Source organism: Centroberyx gerrardi, chromosome 16 (assembly GCF_048128805.1).
Source record: "Centroberyx gerrardi isolate f3 chromosome 16, fCenGer3.hap1.cur.20231027, whole genome shotgun sequence".
Lineage (NCBI taxonomy): Eukaryota > Metazoa > Chordata > Actinopteri > Beryciformes > Berycidae > Centroberyx > Centroberyx gerrardi.
In genome coordinates, this window is record NC_136012.1 from 117,876 (window position 1) to 139,645 (window position 21,770).

Consider the following 21,770-nt stretch of genomic DNA (forward strand, 5'->3'; position numbering starts at 1 on the left):
TTTCACTGAGTGACTCATAAAGAACAGAATCTCATAAAAGAGCCGAACTTGGCATCACTATTGTATGGAGGTGCCTCCAGGTGGAGCTTGCACAGACCGTCTTGGCATCGCTGAGGCCAAAAGTGATTGTTTAACGTATAGGAACACTAACGATTGTGAACATACCCCTTGACAGCTCACTCTGGTTGGCTGAGAGCCGGCCAATAGAAAGCTGACAAGAGTTTGCCTTGTGTTCGGTAGCAGTGTGAGGAGTGTTGCAGAATGTTTACTAAACTTTTATTTTCGCTATGTCTGATGCTTGTTTTCTACGGCGACCCTTTAGATGCACAAAAGAAAAAAGAGGTACAGGCTTTAAAGGACGCAAAGCCGGGAAAACTTATAAACCTCAGTTTTAGCGACGTTGTCAACGTTGTTGTCTAACGTATCATCCATGCCTGCAGGATAAAGCTAAGCTAACATGAGCTAATGTGTTGTATTGTCTAGGAACAGAAAACTTGTCATTTAACGTGTGATTTAACGTACCGACTACCTAATACATGATTTGCTATTTTTTTAAACAAACTATAACATTAATTTCATTTCCTAGTCACTTAAACTCACACTAGACAGTAGACTGGTATCTGCTGTTGAAATCTATTGCAGGCCATGTGAACTTGAAGTGTTCCGTTAGCGAAGTTGTTTGAATAACGATGGGGTAATTGCGAGCTACCCCTTTGCCTAGTTTGAAGTCCACTGAGATGGCAAACCAAGTAAGCCAACGTTAGTTTTCAAGACGCACAGTTTCCTGCGTCTGAAAAACTGAAAACTCATTTTATTCACTGATATCAATACAATTAGTATTATAATAGACACTCAGCCTTATAATAATTGACAACTAAGCGCACACAGTCCACAATGAAGATTTGCATGCAGCTCAATTCTCTCTCATGCCTGCAGTACCACGGCATAAGCAACCAGTAATGTTTGTATGTCAAGTGAAGACCTGGCATAAGGCTACGACTGGTTCCATGTCAAGCTCCACGTTGAGTGAAATACTGTGAATAACTATTTTGACATGGCTTTCTGTGTATGGTTGTTCTATAAATGAGTGCCCAGGTCTCCACTGTTAAAAAAAATCCTTGATCTTAGTTGTGGGACAAATGCTTTCTAATCAGGAATATTACTATTTGAGTATGTGTGGCCACAGTTTTTTGTACATTATTATTTTTTCAGTGTTTAGAAAGTGTTTTAAGTATGGATGAAAAGGGAATGAGATGCTAATGCTTAGTATTTGCTCATTTGAATAAAATGAAATATTGTCTCTGACATGCAAGTTGATTTGCTGGCCACGGATTCTGCACAGCACAAGCATACTGTGCCTCTAAAATAAAAGTGCTGCCACTTGCATTTAAGAAATAGCAGGAGTCAATATTGTTGTGATATTTTTTATTTTGTATTCATTGTGCAGACCTATTCCTATCCAGATTCTGAATCCAAGCAGTATCAGGATTCCTTATAACTCCAAAAACCTTGTAGTCTCCTATACGGTGGGCATTTTAGGACATCCCTAGCTGCCATCCTTAGCCTGTCATTTGTAGATGTACTTTGTCAGATTTAGCTGTACTTTGTCAAACTTGGATGGAGTTAATCTGCAATGGAGGGCAGTCCTGGCATCATAGTCAAAAATATAGTTAAACCTGAAACAGCTACATCTAAGTCTGACAAGATGGCTAAACCATCTAACGCAAGTCCATCTAAATCTGACAAAGTACATCTATGAATGTGGATGTGCTAAATGGCCACCATACTCCTATTTGATGCCATAGCAGCTGTCTGCATGCCTGTGTTTTCTGTCCTCCATAGACTCTGTTGTCAGAGAAGGTGACTCAGATGATGGAGTGGGCCTCCAAGCGTGCAGTCATCAGGATGAATGGAGATAAGTTTCGTCGCTTTGTCAAGGCTCCTCCTCGAAACTACTCGGTGGTCATCATGTTCACAGCGCTGCAGCCACAAAGACAGTGCGGAGTGTGCAGGTAAATATAATGATAATAATAATAATAGTTGTTGGAGTAGTAGCAGTAGCAGCAGTAGTAGATATTGTAGTAATGATAATTATAACAACAATAATAATGTGCTTTATATTTTAGACAAGCTGATGAGGAGTTTCAGGTGTTGGCTAACTCTTGGCGTTATTCTTCTGCCTTCACCAACAAAGTTTTCTTTGCATCTGTCGACTTTGACGAGGGATCAGATGTCTTTCAGATGGTGAGACAACTTTCTATTCTCTAAGACTATTGACCCTAATGAGTTCTCAAATGTTTTGATGACAATAGCCCCGAAATATAAGCTTTCAGAACAAATAAATAATACTTGATCCTAGGGCTGCAACTAACAACTATTTTGTTAATCGATGAATCTGTTGTTTATTTTAGATTAATCAATTAATTAATCAGATGAACATTTTTTTTTTTTTTCCAGGATTATTATAAGAAACAAAAAGTTTTATTCCTTGCCTAAAACAGTGCTCTCTTTCAAGCAACTTAGAAGATGACAGTTATAAAACAAAAACATTTATTATATGCTAAAAAGCATGTCTGCAAAGTAAAGGTTTTTATATGTCTTTAACATCGTTGTATCACCGTCATGCTCCCGTGTCATTTAAGTTCAGTTTGGTACAATTTGCAGTGAACTGTCTTATTTGAGGACTTCAACGTGAAGTGCTCCCATGCTTTAGAAGATTTGGGTCATTGCATTTCCACCGGTGGAACTGCTGGATCTGTCTCCGCCATCTTTCAAATGTGTTGTTTTCATTTTCTCAGGAAGTGACGTAGTCACTACATGGCCAACATGCAAGAACTTACTTAAAAAGTAGACCAATCCAACTATTCGATAATGAAATTCGTTGCGATCGATGTCATCGATTAGTTGTTGCAGCCTGACTTGATCCATGCCTTAAAAACCTATAGAGGCTTTGCAGGTGTGCGAGAAATGTCTTATCAGCCATGGCTGGTACGTAGGGCTGGGTATCATTTGAAAATTTTCTGTACTTCAGTACCATTACCAAATAGATGGTATTGTTGGTCGGTGGGTCGGTCGCTCTGTTCACCACGGTTAGACTGCAGACTCTCAGGCAGGAGGCCCGAGTTCGATTCCCGGCAGAGACACTTCCACAAAATTCAAAATCGCGGGGCTGTTAGACTCTTAGTATTGTTCAGTACCTATGTTGAATAAAATCTTATGTAATAATAACAGCCTAAATTTTTTGACGATCATAACAGATATTTCCCAGTCCTAGTGTTCCCAACTAAAAGAAATAACATTTAAACTCAAGTGTGAAAGTTTTGTGTATTAATTTTTAGCCCCGCGACAGCAGGGGCTCTATGGATCGCACTGTGTTAGTCGCCCGCTCTGTTCACCGCTTTATGGGTCACGTGGGTGAAAGTGCGCTGCAGGGAGTTAGACTGCAGACTCTCAATCGGGAACAAAAACTTTACGTCGCAGAGCTGTTAGACTCTTCTAAGTCTAAGTCTTGTTCTTATTTACTGTAACAGTATAAAACAAGCCCTTATGAACAAAGCAGTCAAATATGGTACAACTCTCTTGCTTCAAGCTAACATTGTGCAGTCTCATCAAGTTTTAGGTGGTGTCAGACATGGCAGTTATTTTCTTGTCGCAAATATTGGACCACATGCTGTCACCAACAATTTTCGTAACATGTATCCAGACCTTGGGCTGTTTCTGCCACATTGTGTACTTCAAACAAACTGAGAAATTAAGGTGTTGTGACACCTGGATGAGTTTGTTTTTCCTGCCTGTGGCAAGTAGTTACCTAGCGAGCCAGTCACCAGTCACTTTAGTAAAAGAATGGGTGTGATGATTGGATAAAAGACAATGCAAGATTGACCATTGATTAAGCAAAATCACACGAGAGGGAGTGCTGTTGTACTATATATCAGCACGGCTGTGATTCGGTCATAGATAATCACAGCCGGCTATGGCTATTCATCAAGTAATGGTAATTTGAGACAACAGATGATTTTTGTCTTTTATTTGTCTCCGCCAACAAAAACAGTTCCCTCAGGATTCCACTACCTAGTGTTGCCAAGCAACAGGTAAACCGTTTCCCGGCTGCAGGATAGCTAGCTACTTTGAGGTTTGCACAAACAAATTCAGCTTACTTTCTTCCCAATTGTCCTCCTCTGATGACTGTTCATAATTAAGGTCAAATGTATCCATATTTGCGCTGCCGCTACTAACTAGGTGCGAATGAAGTTAGCATTTTGTGTAGATGTGTATTGGGAATATCTGGTAAGCATTTGTTTGTTGCACAACACTGTATTGTCTGCTAGAAGTGCTAACCAGCTGGTTAGCTAGCCAGGTACTCAGCTATGTCAGATGATGTTGTCGTGATCCGCTTTTTATTTCTCCTCACAAGAAGTGCTCCAGGCAGCGCTTTTTCCACACATGTGAACGCAGCCTAAGAAAAGTTATATTAGAACACCTATGAAGCGCAGTAATACATATAGTAAAATGTCCCAGTGCTGTTACTGTATATCAGCACTCATGGAATGCCTCTTGTCCAATCAAATCACTCGACCGGAACTAACTAAACTTTGGCACCAGTTGTTTTAACATATTTTGATAGTCGGTAGTACCGGCGTGAATCGGTCAGGGCCAAAACAGCAAAGATCACAGGTACCCAGCCCTACTGGTACCATCATGGAGGTCCACTGGAGAATTTGGTGCTCATTAATGATGTCTAATATGTAACAACCCATTTTGTGGAAAACGGGATTTCCCTTGTCTCTTTGTTTATAAAGGAGTTGGATGTGCTATCTAAACATCGTGAAAGTATCAAAACACACGTCGCCAACTAAATCCACACAATCCATATTAGAAAAGCGAGCCTCTAAACGAGCCGTTTGGACTTCCGTAACTTTGTGGCGTCACAAAGATTCGCTCATTATCATTTGTCCTACAGCACCATAGCTTTTGTAAGAAATAATAGACTAACAAAGAATAAAAAAGGTAATAATTTACCATTCTGAAAAGTTCTGTTGTAGTTTTTGTTGTGGCAGTGGTTTGTTGTCTTCTGTTCTTTCAGATTCAGGCTCTAATTCTGGCTCAAACATGTATGGTAGGAAAAAATTACGTTGAGCGGTTGCCATTGTTGAGAGTTTTCGCTACAGTTCAACACCTATTGCTGGTGGAGCCGTGGTGTCTGATGTTTCGCTCTTGAAAGTTAGCCAATCAGAACAGAGGGTCATTAATTTTAATGAGCCTTAAAGATACAGCAACAGAAACAGCCTGTTCTTGGTAAGGCTCTGAGAGATGCTGGAAAATTAACGTGTAAAAATGGATTGAGATTGTTTTTGGTACATGACACCACACAAACGGTTTTTAATGGACCTCAAGTGTAAAATATGGGACCTTTAAAACTTTGACTAGTACGGCCTAGATCATGTGTACCAAATTTCATGCAATTTCAACAACGACATTAGGAGATACAGTTTTGTAGCCTTTGTGGCGCCCCCTATTGGTTGATTTGAAAATGCCATTGCAGACATGCTTGTTTTCCTCTCGTGAACAAGTTCACCAAGTGTTGATTGCACTATTCGTCTTTGAGTTATGGCCAGTTTTGACCACGCCCATTGCAAAGTCCATTCGCTTATGGCGGCCATATTGGTTGTCGGATTTTGTTGGAAAATGGTTACAAAGTGTCTCAAGGCCCTCTGACTATGTACCAAGTTTGGTGCCTGACCCACTTATAATAATCAATCAGTAGCAAAACAATAGTGATTCAGCACTACGTGCTTTAACCACTAATAAATCAGTAGCAAAATAATAATAATTGTAATAACTACAACAGATCGTAAACTGAGGTAGGCGCCTGCGCTTGACAGGTGTCTGCATTGCACACTAGGTTGTCTGCTTGAAGCTACCTCACATCACCCACCTCTAAATGTTGCAAAACTGGCAAATGGCACATGGCTTTCAAAATATTAGCCATGGGCCACTCTGTTTTACATGCCAGGCTGGTGGGTAGGTGACTGCATATAACTGTGTGTGTATGTACCATCGGTCATCTCGAAACACAAATATGCTATCCATATTCAAATGGAATTCAAATTCTCGATTCCCATAACTAGACCTATGGCTATATTCTATTCTAAAAAGGTGGGGTGAATGAACTCTAGGCTCATGACACAAATTATCAGAAATATGTAAATAAGTAAACTTGATTTTACATGTCAGAGACAACTTTTCCTCCCGGTAAAAACGTCTGGCACTGTCTAGTCTGCTGGTGTGCTCAATCTTTTAGTACTGTGTTAATGTTCATGTGTTAATACACATTAATGGGATGTTAGTGTGTAGGGTGACTATTTACATTAGTTTTCACAGCAGACATGTAGGCTTATGAGTTAATAGTAGCATCTGTAGACCATTCTATCAATAATATGTAGGTCTACTATATGCCAAGTAAAACTGATTTCTTCAGTGTTTTCTTGTGTTCCTTCATGATGAAAAAGTGTATTTTCAGACATTCTCAATTGATACAGGTTATACAGGTTCCACAGAATATGGTAGGAGAGGGACACCTGCAATCAGAGTGTGTTTACTAGGTGAAAGATTATGTCAAATGTCCATGAATTCTTAAAAAATAACTGTAAAAAAAATGGTGGTTTTTACTCTATAGGTTGGTAATGGAAGTCAGTTTATCAAATTGTATATAAGTCAATAATTGTTACATTGCTACAAGGACGTTAAGTATATTGTGCAACACCTCTCACTATGTGCCTCTCTACTACACAAACACAGAGGGAACTGACTGGGAGGAATGGAGAAGCCTATCACCACAGAACGGTCATTCAGATTCAAACCAATGTTCTTGGATGATCAGAGCAGTGGCCATTTTTAGTGTGCTTGCTGTTCATAGATTGGACCACTACATGTCTGAAACTAGATGCCACTATATGTAATATAATATAATATAATACTATATAAATATATTCTAGTTATGTGTACTGTTGGGGGGGGGGGGGGGGTGAATTAGTCACGTGGTGTCAGATTTGATATGAAATCTAGCACTGGGAATGAATATTGAAGAATTCATTCGCATTTTGCCTATTAGAAGATTCCCTCTAATATGACAACATCAGAATGAGTACACCTGTGTTACCTGGGATCCTCCACATATTAGAGAGGGAAGTGCACCCATTATTTATGGGCAATGATGAAGAGCCGAAAATGTTTTGTCGGTAATGCGAATAAAATGATTCGCCATATAAAACTATTTGTTGAATGCGACCCTATTTATTCAATACTTAATTCTGCTGACATTATGGTTCAACATTGACTTCAACAAAATTTTACAGTCACTTACAGACATGCCAAGGTCTAGATGCTTCCTTGCATTGCTGCCAAGCATAAAAAGTCTGATTTTGTTTTTTTCATTTCAGACTACAAGACAATAGAAACGAAAAATTTAAAAGATGTGTAGATGTTTTTATTTTTATTGATAGCTAGTAGAGAGAATATGTATGTATTTATGTATCTATGTATGTTTGATTGTCTTTCTGTGTGATTCTGTTCCAGCTAAATATGAATTCTGCTCCAACGTTCCTCCATTTCCCATCCAAAGGGAAACCTCGGAGGTCTGATACCTATGAGCTACAGGTCAGAGGCTTTGCAGCCGAGCAGCTGGCAAGATGGGTGGCCGATAGGATTGATGTACATGTAAGTGTAACACATACACAAAACCTAACTGCAAAGCTTTACTGTGAAGGTAATATAGGTATTAGTATGTTTGTGACCAAGCTGCGGTAAAATTGATCAAGGTCCTTAAGTTCCATCCAGAAATGTGTTAATAAACTGACCCATAACCTCCACAAACACACTCAAACCTGTGCCTGTGTGTACGTGTGCGTGTATGTTTCTATGTTTTTCTGTTTTTCAGATCCGTGTCATTCGTCCCCCTAACTATGCGGGGCCTCTCCTCCTGGGCTTCCTTTTAGCTGTGATTGGTGGACTGGCGTATCTACGAAGACACAACTTGGAGTTTCTCTTTAACAAGAATGTCTGGGCCTTCTCTGCACTGGTAACAACAACAACACACACACACACACACACACACACACACACACACACACATTGAAACGCCACAAATATGAGTTGAGGATTCACCGGAACGTGATCTGTCTTTCACAATTTACAATCGTCATTCAGCATAAAAATGTGGCATTGCTTTGGCTTTCTCTTACATGAATTATTCTTTCTTACCATGTTGATATGTCAGTTGTTAAAGTGAATGTATGGATTGTGATTACATTGTTCTTATTTCTTCATTTGTTTTTTTATTGTAGCATGATCTTTATTGAGTCTCAATTTTGTTGTTGGTTGAATCTGTTGTTCTCTAAAGTAAAGATTTGTGTGTTTGTGTGTGTTACAGTGCTTTGTCCTGATAATGACTTCAGGCCAGATGTGGAACCATATCAGAGGACCACCCTATGCTCACAAGAACCCGAACACTGGGCAAGTGGTAAGACGAACAGATACAGAACTATTCAGAGTATATCATGCATACAAACACTAGTGCTACTGGAGAGAGAGGACGGTGGTGTGAAATGGCTGACACTTCTCTATCCTAATTATAGTAAATTTTAGTGTTATACTGACCGTTCTGACAGGTTTCATCTCATTTTTAGCTATTTCATGTTTTAGCTGTCTTTTGATCTGTTGTTGGTTGCGTGTTCCGCTTACTGTCGCTTTGGGGAGATAGATCATCTCTCTCCCTTCGGCATGTTGTCCTGTGATATCCATCAATCCTCCGTGCTTCTGGGCTTCATGCTTCTGGCCAAGGGCTAAGGACAGCAAACACCCGAGCGATTCGAATGCCTCCTACCGACTCGACTGTTTCAACAGGTGTCTGTGCTGCTGTGGCACGCAAATCAACAGTGGCACTGGCTGTGCCGTCCAAGGCCACAAGATGGGTAAATGAATGATGGCTGGCCTAAAACAGAGAAAAGAGCATTGTGCAAACTGAGTGTGAAATCATTTGATATCTCCGATATGAGCGAGGCAGCTATTGCCAGTCATAATGAAGGGAAAAAGCACCGTGATCTCATGAAAGAAATCGCTGGGCAAGTGGTCAAACGGACAGATACCCTGAACCACAGCTGGCCCCCGGATTATTTGGACTAGGGCTGAAACGATTCCTCGAGAAACTCGAGTAACTCGATTACTAAAAATCATCGATGCAAATTCTTTGCATCGAAGCTTCGTTTAATCCATATAACTATATACACACTCAGTGTTTCGCACGGATGATTATTACTGTTGCACAACGCGCTGGAGAAAGAGAAAATAGCGAGGGGCGAAGGGAAGAGACAGGCCAGAGAAAACGACAGAAAGTGTCCAAAGTTTCGGATCCAGTGTTGCCAACTTGGCGACTTTGTCGTTAGACTTAGCGACTTTTCAGACCCCCCTGGCGACTTTATTTCTCAAAAGCGACTAGCGACAAATCTGCCGACTTTTTCTGACCATGGGATGCAATGTTAATGTGTTGAATCCCAAAGCATTTGGCAATAAATTGGTTCGGCTGATGCCGGTTTTCTCTACTTGCTTGTCTAATCCAGAGAGGTCTGACGGTCACAGTGCTTCCCACACACAGTGTAGCTCCCTCCCTCCGCTGAGAGCAGGGACTGTAGGATATGGTCCACTTGTAATTGCTACCGGCGTACCCCGAAACTGGCCCGGGTGGGCGGAGTCAGCACTTAATATTAAAACGGGATGAGATGAAGACTAGTAAAGAATGCACGTTAATTATGGCTATATGTAATGGCTAGTTAAGAACGTAAATCAATATGGTGGCTAGTTATGATGTCCCTAAGTTAGCTAAGTTTTGCTCAAGAAAATAACCACAGAAAATAAAATGCTGCAGTCAATTTGTGAAAGCCTGAGCTTCATTCATGTTATTATTATGATAGTCACACACACATACACACACACACACACACACACACGCACACACACACACACCTACTCCCCTCACAGTGATGCATAAAATACCCCAGAAAGCAAAATATCAGGTGGTGTAAGTAGCAATTGGAGCCTAAAATGCACCAGTCCAATACAGCAGGTATATTCAGTTTAGTTTGATTGCAGTGAGTAGGGTCAGCAGGTGTAGGGCAACCCTTCAACATAGTAAATAAATGTACATTAGCCAGTCTTATGAACTTGTATGATATTTAGGCCTAGTAATAAATATCAATAATAATAATTATTTCACCTCGTTTTCAGTAAATCACAGTGTCGTATGGACAGCTTCGTGCGGACAGCTTTTCTCTTTTGTATATTTACTATTGCTCTTTAATAAAGCAAAAGTATTTCTTATCCGATTACTCGATTAATCGATGGAATAATCGGTAGAATACTCGATTACTAAAATAATCGATAGCTGCAGCCCTAATTTGGACACCTTAAAAGACTATGGAATCTTGAGTCCACCCCGCTATATCCACAGAGGCTCCCAACGTTACTTTGTTTACAACTTCATTTTGGTCAACTCCATCCCGTCTCTCAGGTATGATGGCGTATTAGGGCCATTATAGGTGATTTTTTTTTTTAGCGCAGTTGGGGGGAGAGGAGTAATATTCCGTGAAAAAACTCAGAAATTTGCACAAAAATAACTGATAAACTTCCAACTTCCAACTGGGGATAGTGGTATGCTGTGTAGTGGTGATAGGTATTGATGGTGTCTGATATCAATTAAATTTAGAGTTAGCTTCAATGAGAATTACGAACGGGGCACCAGATAACAGACAGCATCAACAGGTCTCATCTGAAGGAGTGAATTTTCGGCATGTTTGAATTTAAACCCACACAATGAGGAGGTGACTTTATGTAAAATAGTATATTTATTACTAAATGAAAGCACACTCAATAATCAGATACATATAAGTGAATATGGTACAGTATATACAAGAGGTATACCTATGAATTGTGATGAATCAATGGCAATAGGAATAGATGATCATGTGAAAATACAATACTGATAATTAAACCAATAAATCAGCAGACAATCATGGAAGTTGAGCAGTGGAAGACATGAGTCAGTAACGATAGTAATAAAGGAGCGACAATATAACTATCTGGAAAACTGACTTAGATGAATCTTTGAACAACGGAATAGTTACTATATAACTACAGGGAGCCGTAATAAAGTGTGTGATAGGCTAGTTATTCCAGTACATTCATACTTCACACACCTATGTGCGATGTATGTTATGATATGATGCCCAGCGGACAATGATCATACATATGACACCAGCGGAGGTCCAGAGGGAGATGAAGCACGCTGAGGCCGGGAGTCTGTGAGGACTCTCGGCTCGACGAGGTGCTGGAAGTTGAAGATCCGACGTCTGTTCAGTTGATCTCAGCAGGACGCAACAGGCTGAAGCACGCAGGGTGAAGCATGCAGGGTGAAGCACGCAGGGTGAAGCACGCAGGGTGAAGCACGCAGGCTGCTGGGTTGTGGGTCTCTCAAGGCCAACGCCGACCCACTCTGGAGGTTCTGATGATTCTTCAGAGTTAAACTCAGCAGGATAGCTGGATAGCGGTTGTAGCAGGCAGGACACACAGACACACATGCTGGCGTGTGTGTGTATTTGTCAGGCAGACAGGCAAGGCAGCAAGGCTCTCTTCACTGTTTCGGGATGAAACAGTTGAGTCCGTCTTTGGAGACAAACTTTGGAACAAAGTTGTTGTCAGACTCCGTTAGCACACGTGTCGCAACCACGTAAAGTGCATGAAATCCGCATTGGAAATGTGTGCATTTGGTTTTGTTGTGATCAGTTGAGGGGTGTGTGTGTGTGGGCTGGTATGTCTAGGGTTACGGCTCATTACATATGCATAAAACATTGATTTTGGCTCTCAGATCTATCCAATATGATTGTAACATTGACATTATTAAACGCAGCACAACTTCCTGAACACATTAATATCAAACATGGCTATCTACGCCACATGTAAAGATAAAGAAATTGAATAATGCAAATAACTGTTGTATAAAACATCACAGTTACACATAAAATTAGACATATACATTAGAGTCCACCACAATGTGATACTTAGCCTGATTCTCAGGGTTTCCGAGCTACACTTCTTGAAACCAAAGAAACCAAACAATTACAGTAGATTTTTGCAATAATAATAACCCCTACTAATAATAATATACCAATGCAAAAACAAGACGGCTTTAGCCCTATGGGCTTGAACCCCTGATTAAATTTGTCTGCTGGGTATGCATTTTTAATACCAGGTGCAATGTGGACAAAGCTTATCTGGATACAATCTGGATACAACTTGTATCTGGATGCCACTGCCTGGCATAAACAGGGCCTCTGTGATGTCCCCTGCTTTTTTCACTATACATGCTTCCATAGGTGATATCAGATAACTTAATGTCAATTTCCATAGCTATGCTATCTGCAAGATTCGGCTCTACAGCAATGTATAGTTGTGTATCATACACAACTATACATTGCTGTAGAGCCGAATCTTGCAGATGCCTTAAGCTCCCTCACTACATGTCTATTAGTTATCAATGATTGGATGAGTACAAATTTCTTAAAACTGAATGAAGACAGAAATATTTTTGGTTGGCCCCAAAGCCAAAAGAGAAGAACTCTCCACAAGACTTAGGAACCTGAATCCCTGGATCAAATCAGAAGTAACAAGCCTGGGTGTTATCTTAGATTCTGATCCAAGTTTTAATTCCCATATAAACAAGTTGACCAGAACAGCATTCTTTCATCTTCATCTTGGCAATATTGCCAAGGTGCAGCCCTTCCTGACCCAGAAAGATACTGAAAAGCTAACTCGCGCGTTTGTTACAAGTAGACTGGACTACTGCAATGCCCTTTTTACCGACCTCCCTAAAAGTCTATTGAGAGGCTTCAGCTTATCCAAAACTCTGCAGCTAGACTTTTAACAATAACAAGGAAGCAAGAGCATATCACTCTGGTTTTAGCTGCATTGCACTGGCTCCCAGTGTCCTTTTAGAATTGATTTTAAAGTTATTTTACTTGTATACAAAGCTCTTAATGGCTTAAGACCGGCCTACATTACAGAATCCCTGCTGTTCTATATTCCATCAAGAGCCCTCAGGTCTTCTACTGCTGGTTTGTTAGAAGTACAAAACCCCGCTCAAAAGAAGATTGGGGATGCAGCCTTTTTTAACTATGCTCCTAAACTGTGGAACACCCTGCCAAAGAATATTAGAGAGGCGGGCTCTGTAAGCATTTTCAAACGACTGCTAAAAATGTATCTTTTCAGCTCAGCTTTTAAATAGCCTTCATTTTAACTGTTTCTGTTCAGGATCCCAACAGAGCTGACACGGGCAAATACGAATTTTCATTCATCTTGTCCGGGTAATGCTTGACGGGATCCAAAATAACTTGCACATGACTGAACACTATATGTAGGGGGGGCAGAGCTTTACCCTGCATGATTCTCATCCATCCGTGGATGGTGAGGTTTTTGACCAAGAGGAGAATCTATTATTCTCGTCTGCCATAGGCAGTGAGATCTGATGTAAATATCAGATCAAGAGTAGAATCAGGAAGGACAGGGAAAAGAAAATGAAGAAAAACATATGGGTTCACTCACAATGTGCATCTAAAAGAGGGAGTATTTGTTGTGTTCTTTTCTTTCTGTTTTACTTGATTTGAGTCTTTTAATGCAATGAATTTAGCTTGTTCTTTTATATGAATTTTATCTTTTTATCTTAATTTGTAAATATGTAAAGCACTTTGAGCTGCATGTTGTGTGAAAGGTGCTATACAAATAAAGGTTATTATTATTATTATTATTGTTATTAATAGTAATGTGTAAGATTGGTATTAAATTGTATATCTGTGTTTTCAGAGTTACAGTATATCCATGGCAACCACTATACATGTATTAAAACAACCACTATACATGTATTAAAACAACCACTACACATGCCTTATTGCACACTCCCTTAGGTCTGACAAATAGTCTGTAGTAGATGAGTTAAGGAGGCAGCCTCTGGATAATGCTATTTTGGAACCTGGAAGTTCTGGTCCTAATGTATATCTGTGTTTTCAGAGTTATATCCATGGCAGCAGTCAGGCCCAGTTCGTGGCTGAGACCCACATCGTTCTGCTCTTCAGTATCCTTCAACTATATACATACTCATACATCTGCAGTCACCTTACACTGAATACACATGCTCCCTTGTTCCAGTGAGGAGGACTTTCCAGTGACTTAAGCCCTATTCAGATGGGATTGGTTCTACTACATTCTTCCTGACTTAACACTAGATATCATCCATCTCGCGCATGCGCAGGTCGAGTGTTCATGCCAACAAAGTCATGTGTGACCAAGGATGATGTAGGGCACTATCAGCCCCACAGTATAAATGTTGTCCTGAAGTTTCTCCCCTCTGTCTTCTTGCAGAAATTCGCGATTACAGGTCAGAAGTAAACAAACCTATTGAGACTAGCTGGTGGCTCTTCGTGTTAACCAAAAGGTTGGAGCTACGGGTTTCGTCCTCCAGAGGCTGTGACTTGCCAAACAGCTATCTGATTTCTATCTTGTACCAGAGCCGTGTTTTCACTGGTCTCTATAAGCACTAGCTAACGATTGCTACAGCGGCCAGTGCTATCAATGTGTTAGCCGCAGCTCAGGTTGGTATTATAGCCATCTTAAGTTACTTGTTGTTTTATACACGTCAGTCAGGGGACTGTTTTTGTTTCTGTGTAGCACAGGCTATCACCAGGGATAGAGTGTTTCCACTCACAGCCACAGAATAGCCACCAGCAGTGTGCAGATACTGGCTGAGGAAAGTTGTGGTAGGTTACAGGTATCGGCGAGTGCTTTCGTTCATTCCAGCAGATAAATCCCGGCTCAGCCTCCGCTACACCAGGGTGTACTCACCTTCAGTGTTAGTGGAGCTACAGACGGTTGAGCTCTATAAACCGCTAACCAGAGGGTGTGTTCCCGGCGCCTGCTTTTGCTCATTCCGGCAGATAAACACTGGCTCAGTCCCAGCTATGTTGCGGGTGTTCATGCCCCAGCTTGAGTTAAACCACCAATTGGTTGCCACGGTTTAGTTTCCAACAGTCATCTAAATCACACCACTGGGTGTGGAACAACTGAGGGTAAGAGTCACGCCTTGTCTAAACAGAGGCTTTCCCACTGTACTGTGGAGGCCATCACTCAGGTATACAGATCGAAAAAGCCTACCCATGCACTTTAATATTAAGGGCCATTCCGCAAGGAGTGTCTCCACATCCTGGGCAGCATTGACGGGTGTACCTATGGGCGCCATATACATGGCGGCTACCTGGGTTTCACTGTGCACCTTTGCTAGATTCTACAGGGTCAATGTTGCTGCTCCCATGCGGTGGCGGCAGCTGTTCTACCTAACTCTCAGTGAGGTGGGTGTGGGATTCCTCGTGACCTTGTTAAGTCATCCAGTGTTAAGCACTGCCTTTGGCGGTCAGGAAGAATGAAATCGAGCAAAAGTTACAAATGCAACTATGGGTCTATGAATTTTGGGTGACCGCCAGAGTTCCCCGTCACTCAGGATCTTGGCGAGATGATTCTGTAGGGACAAACTTAAGGATGACAGGGCCTTTTATACTGTGGGGCTGATGGCGCCCTACATCATCCTGGGTCACACATGACTTTGTTGGTATAAACACTCGACCTGTGTCTGCGTGAGACGGATGATATCCAGTGTTAAGCACTGCCTCTGGCGGTCATCCAGAATTCATAGAACCATAGTTACATGCATAACTTTAATTTTATGCCATCATATTACTGACTGCGTACGCCTGCCCCAATAAAAAAATCTCGCCTCTTTGCCCCCCTGTGAAATGGCCAGTAAAAATAACCTCAGTCTGAATTGACATCCCTGAGATTGTTGTCGGCTGTATTCTCGCCATAGCCATATTTTTTTGGGGACTTGTCAGTGGTAAACAACAATCAGTCTCAACCCTGGTCCAGTTGCAACTTGCAGCCATGCTGTATTGTTATTGTTCATCAGCAGATCAAGGTCAAGTTATGTATGACACATGGTACATTTTTGGTAGCAGACACTCCAATGTCTGTAATTTTGGAGACTGATTACAAAGATCTTTGATCACGTGTGAAGATGTCCTGTGGTAACAATTACTTTATGTACATTGTCCTGAAAACTAATCCCATCCAAATAGGGCTTTAGATTTATTCCCTTTCCCCTAACCTCAACCCTCACCAGCACATACCTAACCTTAAAGCTACACTTGGCAATTTTTGCATGTTGGCAGGCCCACAAATGGCAATGAAAGGTAACTGTTTGAATTTTGAGTTTGGAGTTTGAATTTTGTCCTCATTACTCAGAAATTTTGTAAGGTGACATCAGTAAACTAAATGTCTTATTCTTAGTGTCTGCCTTTTATTAGGCCGCTCAAAGTTGAGAGTGACGGGAAAGATTGTGAGAGAGAGCAGAATGACAAGACATTGCAGTTACATGGTATGCGCCTTACCGAACAGATCCACCAGGACACCTCAGATTTCACTCTTTTGATTCGCCACGTCCTGTGTGGAGAAGATTTTGCACCAGTGACCATACCAACACCAGAATTTCATTTCGACAAATAGGATTAATCTATGGCATCTCAATTAGGGGGTGGGTAGGGGTTGCTTTTCTTTGTTGCAGCCCCACTTTGTGATTTACAATTATAGGATGGCTGCAGTTTTCAACATTTTCCTAACGAGGTCTGGAAAACTGACTTTACAAGTGACCAAGTTTTCTATTCTTGTACTTGGACACTGAAACAGTAAAACAACTGATCACACACACTTCATGTCTGCTCCTTGACCTTAATGTCAGATGCTGCTGTTACCATGGGAATGGTGCTGCTGTGTGAGGCTGCTACTTCCGACATGGACATTGGAAAGAGGAAAAGTATGTACACACACACGTTATTCCTGTTTCTCTCAGTCTATGCTGTAAACATTTAAGGCTGTATTTATTAACAGCCGTACTAATTACTGTAGTACGCTAAAACCTTGTCTCCGGTTAAGCGCTGATTTATTAAGACCACTTACGCAAATCAGGTCAGTTACAGTTTTCTAATTAGAATACCTGAGGCACAACCATAGCAGCTCTCAAAACAAGAGCAACCAGGTGACCTAAAAGCGCTATCGTACTTGTTATTAATAATAATAATAATAATTATAATAATTATAATAAATATGACTTGCCAATCTATAATTTCTTTTAATCTCATCCTCTGACATTTGAAAACATTATTCTCAAGTGGAACACTCTCATTTTAGATAATTATACTGTATAGCACAACTGATTTTTTGTGTGTTTGTGCGTGACTGTGTGTCAGTAATGTGTGTAGCAGGCATTGGTCTGGTGATGCTATTCTTCAGTTGGCTGCTGTCCATTTTCAGAGCGAAGTACCATGGATACCCCTACAGGTAGACACACACAGATATGTACACAGATCTTGTTTGTTTTACTTGCTGTGTTTGGCTGAGACCGTTGTCTTCTGCATTATATTGGCTGTAAATCTTCTGTTTGTGTTGCAGCTTCCTCATGAGTTAGATCTGACCAAGCAGGATCTAGCCTCGCAAAAAGTATGAACTTCACTTCAAGAGGCTCCCCAAAATGCCTTCAACATGCATGGTGCTCTCCTTCACCGAGGGAGCCAATGGCAGCATGCCACATTGTTTGCTAAGCCAAGAATTATCTTGATTGGATGAACCAAAAGCAGCTGTATAAAAAAACACAAACTGTGCCTTTTAAAAGACAATTATATATGTGAGCATTATCAATTTGTGAACATTATCAATTATCATTATAAACCATCTTGTGCCAAAAGTTTTTGTCTAGATATTGAATTTTGAAAAATTCACTTCCTGTATTGCTTGAATTGAAGTCAGCCCTGGTATGTTTTTTTTCTGCTCATCTCCCACTGTACTCCAATCTCAACCGACATCCTCATTTCTTTAACTGTGTCAGGACCCCAAACAGGTCATGTGCTCATATCTGGTGGACTGGTATGAGGGGTGGAAGTAACAAAAAATAGATCCAAAGAAAATGCCGGTGAATTGAAAATAAGTGTTGCACATGAATTGAAAAAGTGAAAAGTCCAGTAAATCCAAAGACTATTTAATTAAAATAGACATGAGAAACAGCCATGTCCATAATTTATCATTCATCATTTATTCATTCATCAAAGGTCCCGGAAACGGGATTTCCCTTGCCTCTTTGATTGGATGTGCTATCTACATATTGTGAAAGTATCAAAACGCACCAACTAAATCCACACATTCCATATTAGAAAAACGAGCCGTTTGGACTTCTGTAACTTTGTGGCGTCACAAAGGTACGCTCATTATCATTTTTGTAAGAAATAAGAGGCTAACAATGTGTTTTTTTCAAAGCAGTTGAGCAGTTTACTTACCGGAGAGTTTTCCCTACCTGTAGCTGCCGGCGCTGTGGTGTCTCACGTTTCACTCTTAAAGCGGTTAGCCAATCAGAACAGAGGGTCATTAATATTAATGAGCCTTAAAGACACAGCAACAAAAACAGCCTGTTCTTGGTAAGGCTCAGAGAGATGCTGGACCAACCACACAAACAGCTTTTAATGAACCTCAAGACATAAAATGAAACACTGGAAAGTGTAGAATATGGGACCTTTAAGGTCAGCAACCTCTAGTTTCTAGAAGGGTGGAGGCAAGAGGCAAGGGAAATCCTGTTTTACACGATATGGGACCTTTAAATAAATTTTGTTGTGCAAGTGATGAATGAAAGGAAAATTTGATATCACCACTCATTTAATCAACACAACTTGAATTTCAAAGTCACTTGACAATTTTTCACCCTCTTCAAATTCAAACGCAATTTCATCACACTGTTTTACAGTTGACATTCATTTTCATCACCACTACATTTGATGAATGATAGAAAGTGCTGATAATAAAGTTGGCTCTGTTTTTATCAAATCACCTCTATTTTAATCAAATTGTGTTTATCAAATCACTTGGGTTAGCAATTTACCCCAAACATTTTCAGTACACATGCATTCATCACTGTTGTTTTCAATTCACATTCATTTTCTTTTGTCACTCAATTTTTGTTACTTCCACCCCTCATGGGTCTGCACCTAGTTGGCATTTTGTTAAAATTGAATGAGAGCAGAGGGCAGGTAAACTGTTTCCTACACATTTTCTCTAAAACCTAGTTAATAAAGAGGATGATGCTTTTGTTAACTTGGGGATGATTTGGGTCTCCTTTCAAATAGTTCCTTGTTTCCCCACATGATCAATAAAGTAGGATGAGCCTTGGTCTCATGGCAAGATGATAAATTTGGGTCCTCTGTTGAAAACATTCAGTAAAGGCTGGCTTTCATTTCCATATTCCACCCGATTTGAACATGAGTTACATGGACAGCTTAGATGCACCCAAAAAAGAGAGAAGCAAGAAGCATGTGCACTACAGTTTTACTGATTCTACCTCAGCCCCGACTCCTTCATTTTGGCTTTATTTACTCTATTCATCACTTTCAGGATCTGTATGGCTGACTTAGAATCAGTGGTTCAATTTCACTGGTATTTCATTTGATCTTTATTCAGTGGACGTAGACACAAGTCTCCTATAAAATGATGTTTTCCGTTATCCTACCTAACAGTAAAACCGAGTGCTTTTAATGTTTCTGTGCTCCATCTGTGTGTGTGTGTTTTATCAGGGTGTACTGTGAGAGAATGAGATTTGGTCTCAGGTGATTCATTCTGACATTAAAGTGCCTTAACTGCATTTCAGGGTTGTTGTCTCTTCCATTATCTTTAAACATAGTGCTAAAAGGTCTGTCTCTGGTCAGTGATCTGCACTATTTTAAATACTGGAAACAGTCACAATGCAGAAACATCATTCAACGAAACTGAACAGGTGATGCAAAGCAATGACAGAATGATGTCAATCGGCTTGAATTCATGGTCACCGTAGCCCTTAATAAATGTGGCAGTGTTCACCTTAAGTTAGGAAGCATAGCCTATGACCAAATTATTCAAAAAACATGTTTATGTACCTGAATGTCCTATGGACCATAATCTATACATTGCAATGTGCAGCACACCTTATGAACCTCCTTTAGTCAGATTGTGAAACTGTAGAACAAACGTGGCAAATCCACGTGGGAGTAGGGTTTAATGCTAATCACAAGGTGTCTCTGTTTGAGCACTTTGGTGTTAAAATTCTCGTTTTCCACCACAGCACTAAAGCAAACAGCACTAAACAAATAGATCTCTCTCAAACTCGTGACCAGCCCCATCTACGAATATCATTTTTATAGCATACAAAACAGAACAGGTATATATTTTTTTTTTGGAAGCCCATATGTTTTTGATTACTGCTACAAATGAGAACGAAGGCTTATCACAAATACAAATATTTTTGCAACGTCTGCTTATGTGAATGTCCCAAGCGTCAAGAATCAAAACCCATACGCTGCCCAGACTGTTTCTGAATCTGCAGATTGTTGTATTGTTTTCATAAACTTTAAATCCAAATCAACATTGGGCAATGTTCAGACCCATCACCGCACCAAATACTGTGCAGACTGCTGTAGGAATCAGAGCTCAAATGTTATATTATTTTATAAGGCAAATTATAAGAGTTATTAGACATATCCCAAATAGACAAGGGAAAAGCCCTCTCGTTTGGCCAAACACAAAAGGTTAAGTTGTTATTATAGTTATGTAAATGGATGGCTGTGATACTTGCTTGTGCCTTGGAGTCTGCTACGCCCGATGTTGCTGGACTTGTGGATGGTGGAGCCAAGTTGGACAGACTGGACCGGGTGAGTGGAAAAAATCTTGATCAAGTGAACTTGAACCAGCTAACTCAAAGAACTATTCTCTGGGAATGATCTCATAAGGAATATTGTGTCCCTGCCTTTGGACAGCGTTCAGCCAATCAGACTGGGCAGTGGTGCTTGCGGAGCTGATTTCCCCACCTACTCATCACCATATTTTGGTCCTGGTGATCGCACATTTGAAATCCTATGATACCTTATTATTCTCACCAAAATTGTACACTCAGTCATAGTGTGGCAGACTCTATAGACATTATTCACCATAATCTGTGGTTTGAGTATGTTTAACACACACAGTTATATTGTGTGCTTCACAGGGTTATGGAGACACGGTCCCTTTAAGAAAGTCTGGTTTTCTGAGTCTGACGTCTGCTCGACGTATGTTGTGTTTTTGACCGCAAAGTAAATTGTCTTGCTCTGTGGTTAAAATAAATGACACACGAGTTGGTGTAGTCAACTAGAGAAGTTGTCCATCTCAACTTTCCTGCCACTTCTACAATAGTACATTTCCGGTGGCAGATTTGAAAAGTTGTTTGAAGGCAGTTGTTTATTGCCATCGGTGAGTGTCTGGTGACCAATTGTTCGTTAGTCATGCTGGGATGGCTGATCGCTTATCAGGAGATCAAAAGGGTTCTTGTATTAGGGACTGGTCAGTACAGCTGTAAAAGGAGAAATGTCCCTGGCCTTTTTGGCCTCTCTTGGGGTGAACGCAGGGTCAGTTATGGAGACCTTGCGCATTTAGCGTGACGTGAGGTTGTTGTAACCGGCTCCTGCCCAGGTGAGAATGCGGTCTCTTGGGAGCCAGGTGCGTATTCGAATGTGGCTGTGTCTTTCTGCTCTGGGAACAGAGGGGGTTGTCTCCTACACTGCAGACGTACAATGTATGCTCAA

The 21,770-nt window shown here is 40.7% G+C and overlaps 1 protein-coding gene and 1 long non-coding RNA gene across 2 annotated transcripts in view; both read left to right on the forward strand.

Annotated features, from left to right (window-relative positions):
• LOC139914559 (uncharacterized) overlaps positions 1-19,822 on the forward strand; it is a 128,787-nt gene extending 108,965 nt beyond the window's left edge. The window contains exon 2 of the long non-coding RNA XR_011784769.1: positions 18,581-19,822. This is a non-coding gene — a long non-coding RNA (uncharacterized LOC139914559). The remainder of the gene's footprint in view (positions 1-18,580) is intronic.
• On the forward strand, positions 216-19,822 carry magt1 (magnesium transporter 1). The gene is made up of 10 exons (XM_071902897.2): positions 216-342; positions 1,843-2,012; positions 2,127-2,244; positions 7,576-7,716; positions 7,937-8,077; positions 8,429-8,518; positions 14,110-14,173; positions 16,883-16,957; positions 17,391-17,481; positions 17,593-19,822. Exons 1-10 carry the CDS (start codon positions 262-264, stop codon positions 17,606-17,608), a joined length of 987 nt encoding a protein of 328 aa, XP_071758998.1. The 5' UTR covers positions 216-261; the 3' UTR covers positions 17,609-19,822.
• Positions 19,823-21,770: the final 1,948 nt, after the last annotated feature.

What these genes read in the sequence shown, in the direction of transcription:
- magt1 (XM_071902897.2), top strand. Translation starts at nt 262, where the DNA reads ATGTTTACTAAACTTTTATTTTCGCTATGTCTGATGCTTGTTTTCTAC. An exon ending in ATGCACAAAAGAAAAAAGAG is followed by an intron (nt 343 to 1,842) that starts GTACAGGCTTTA and finishes TGTCCTCCATAG; the next exon opens with ACTCTGTTGTCAGAGAAGGT. An exon ending in GGACATTGGAAAGAGGAAAA is followed by an intron (nt 16,958 to 17,390) that starts GTATGTACACAC and finishes ACTGTGTGTCAG; the next exon opens with TAATGTGTGTAGCAGGCATT.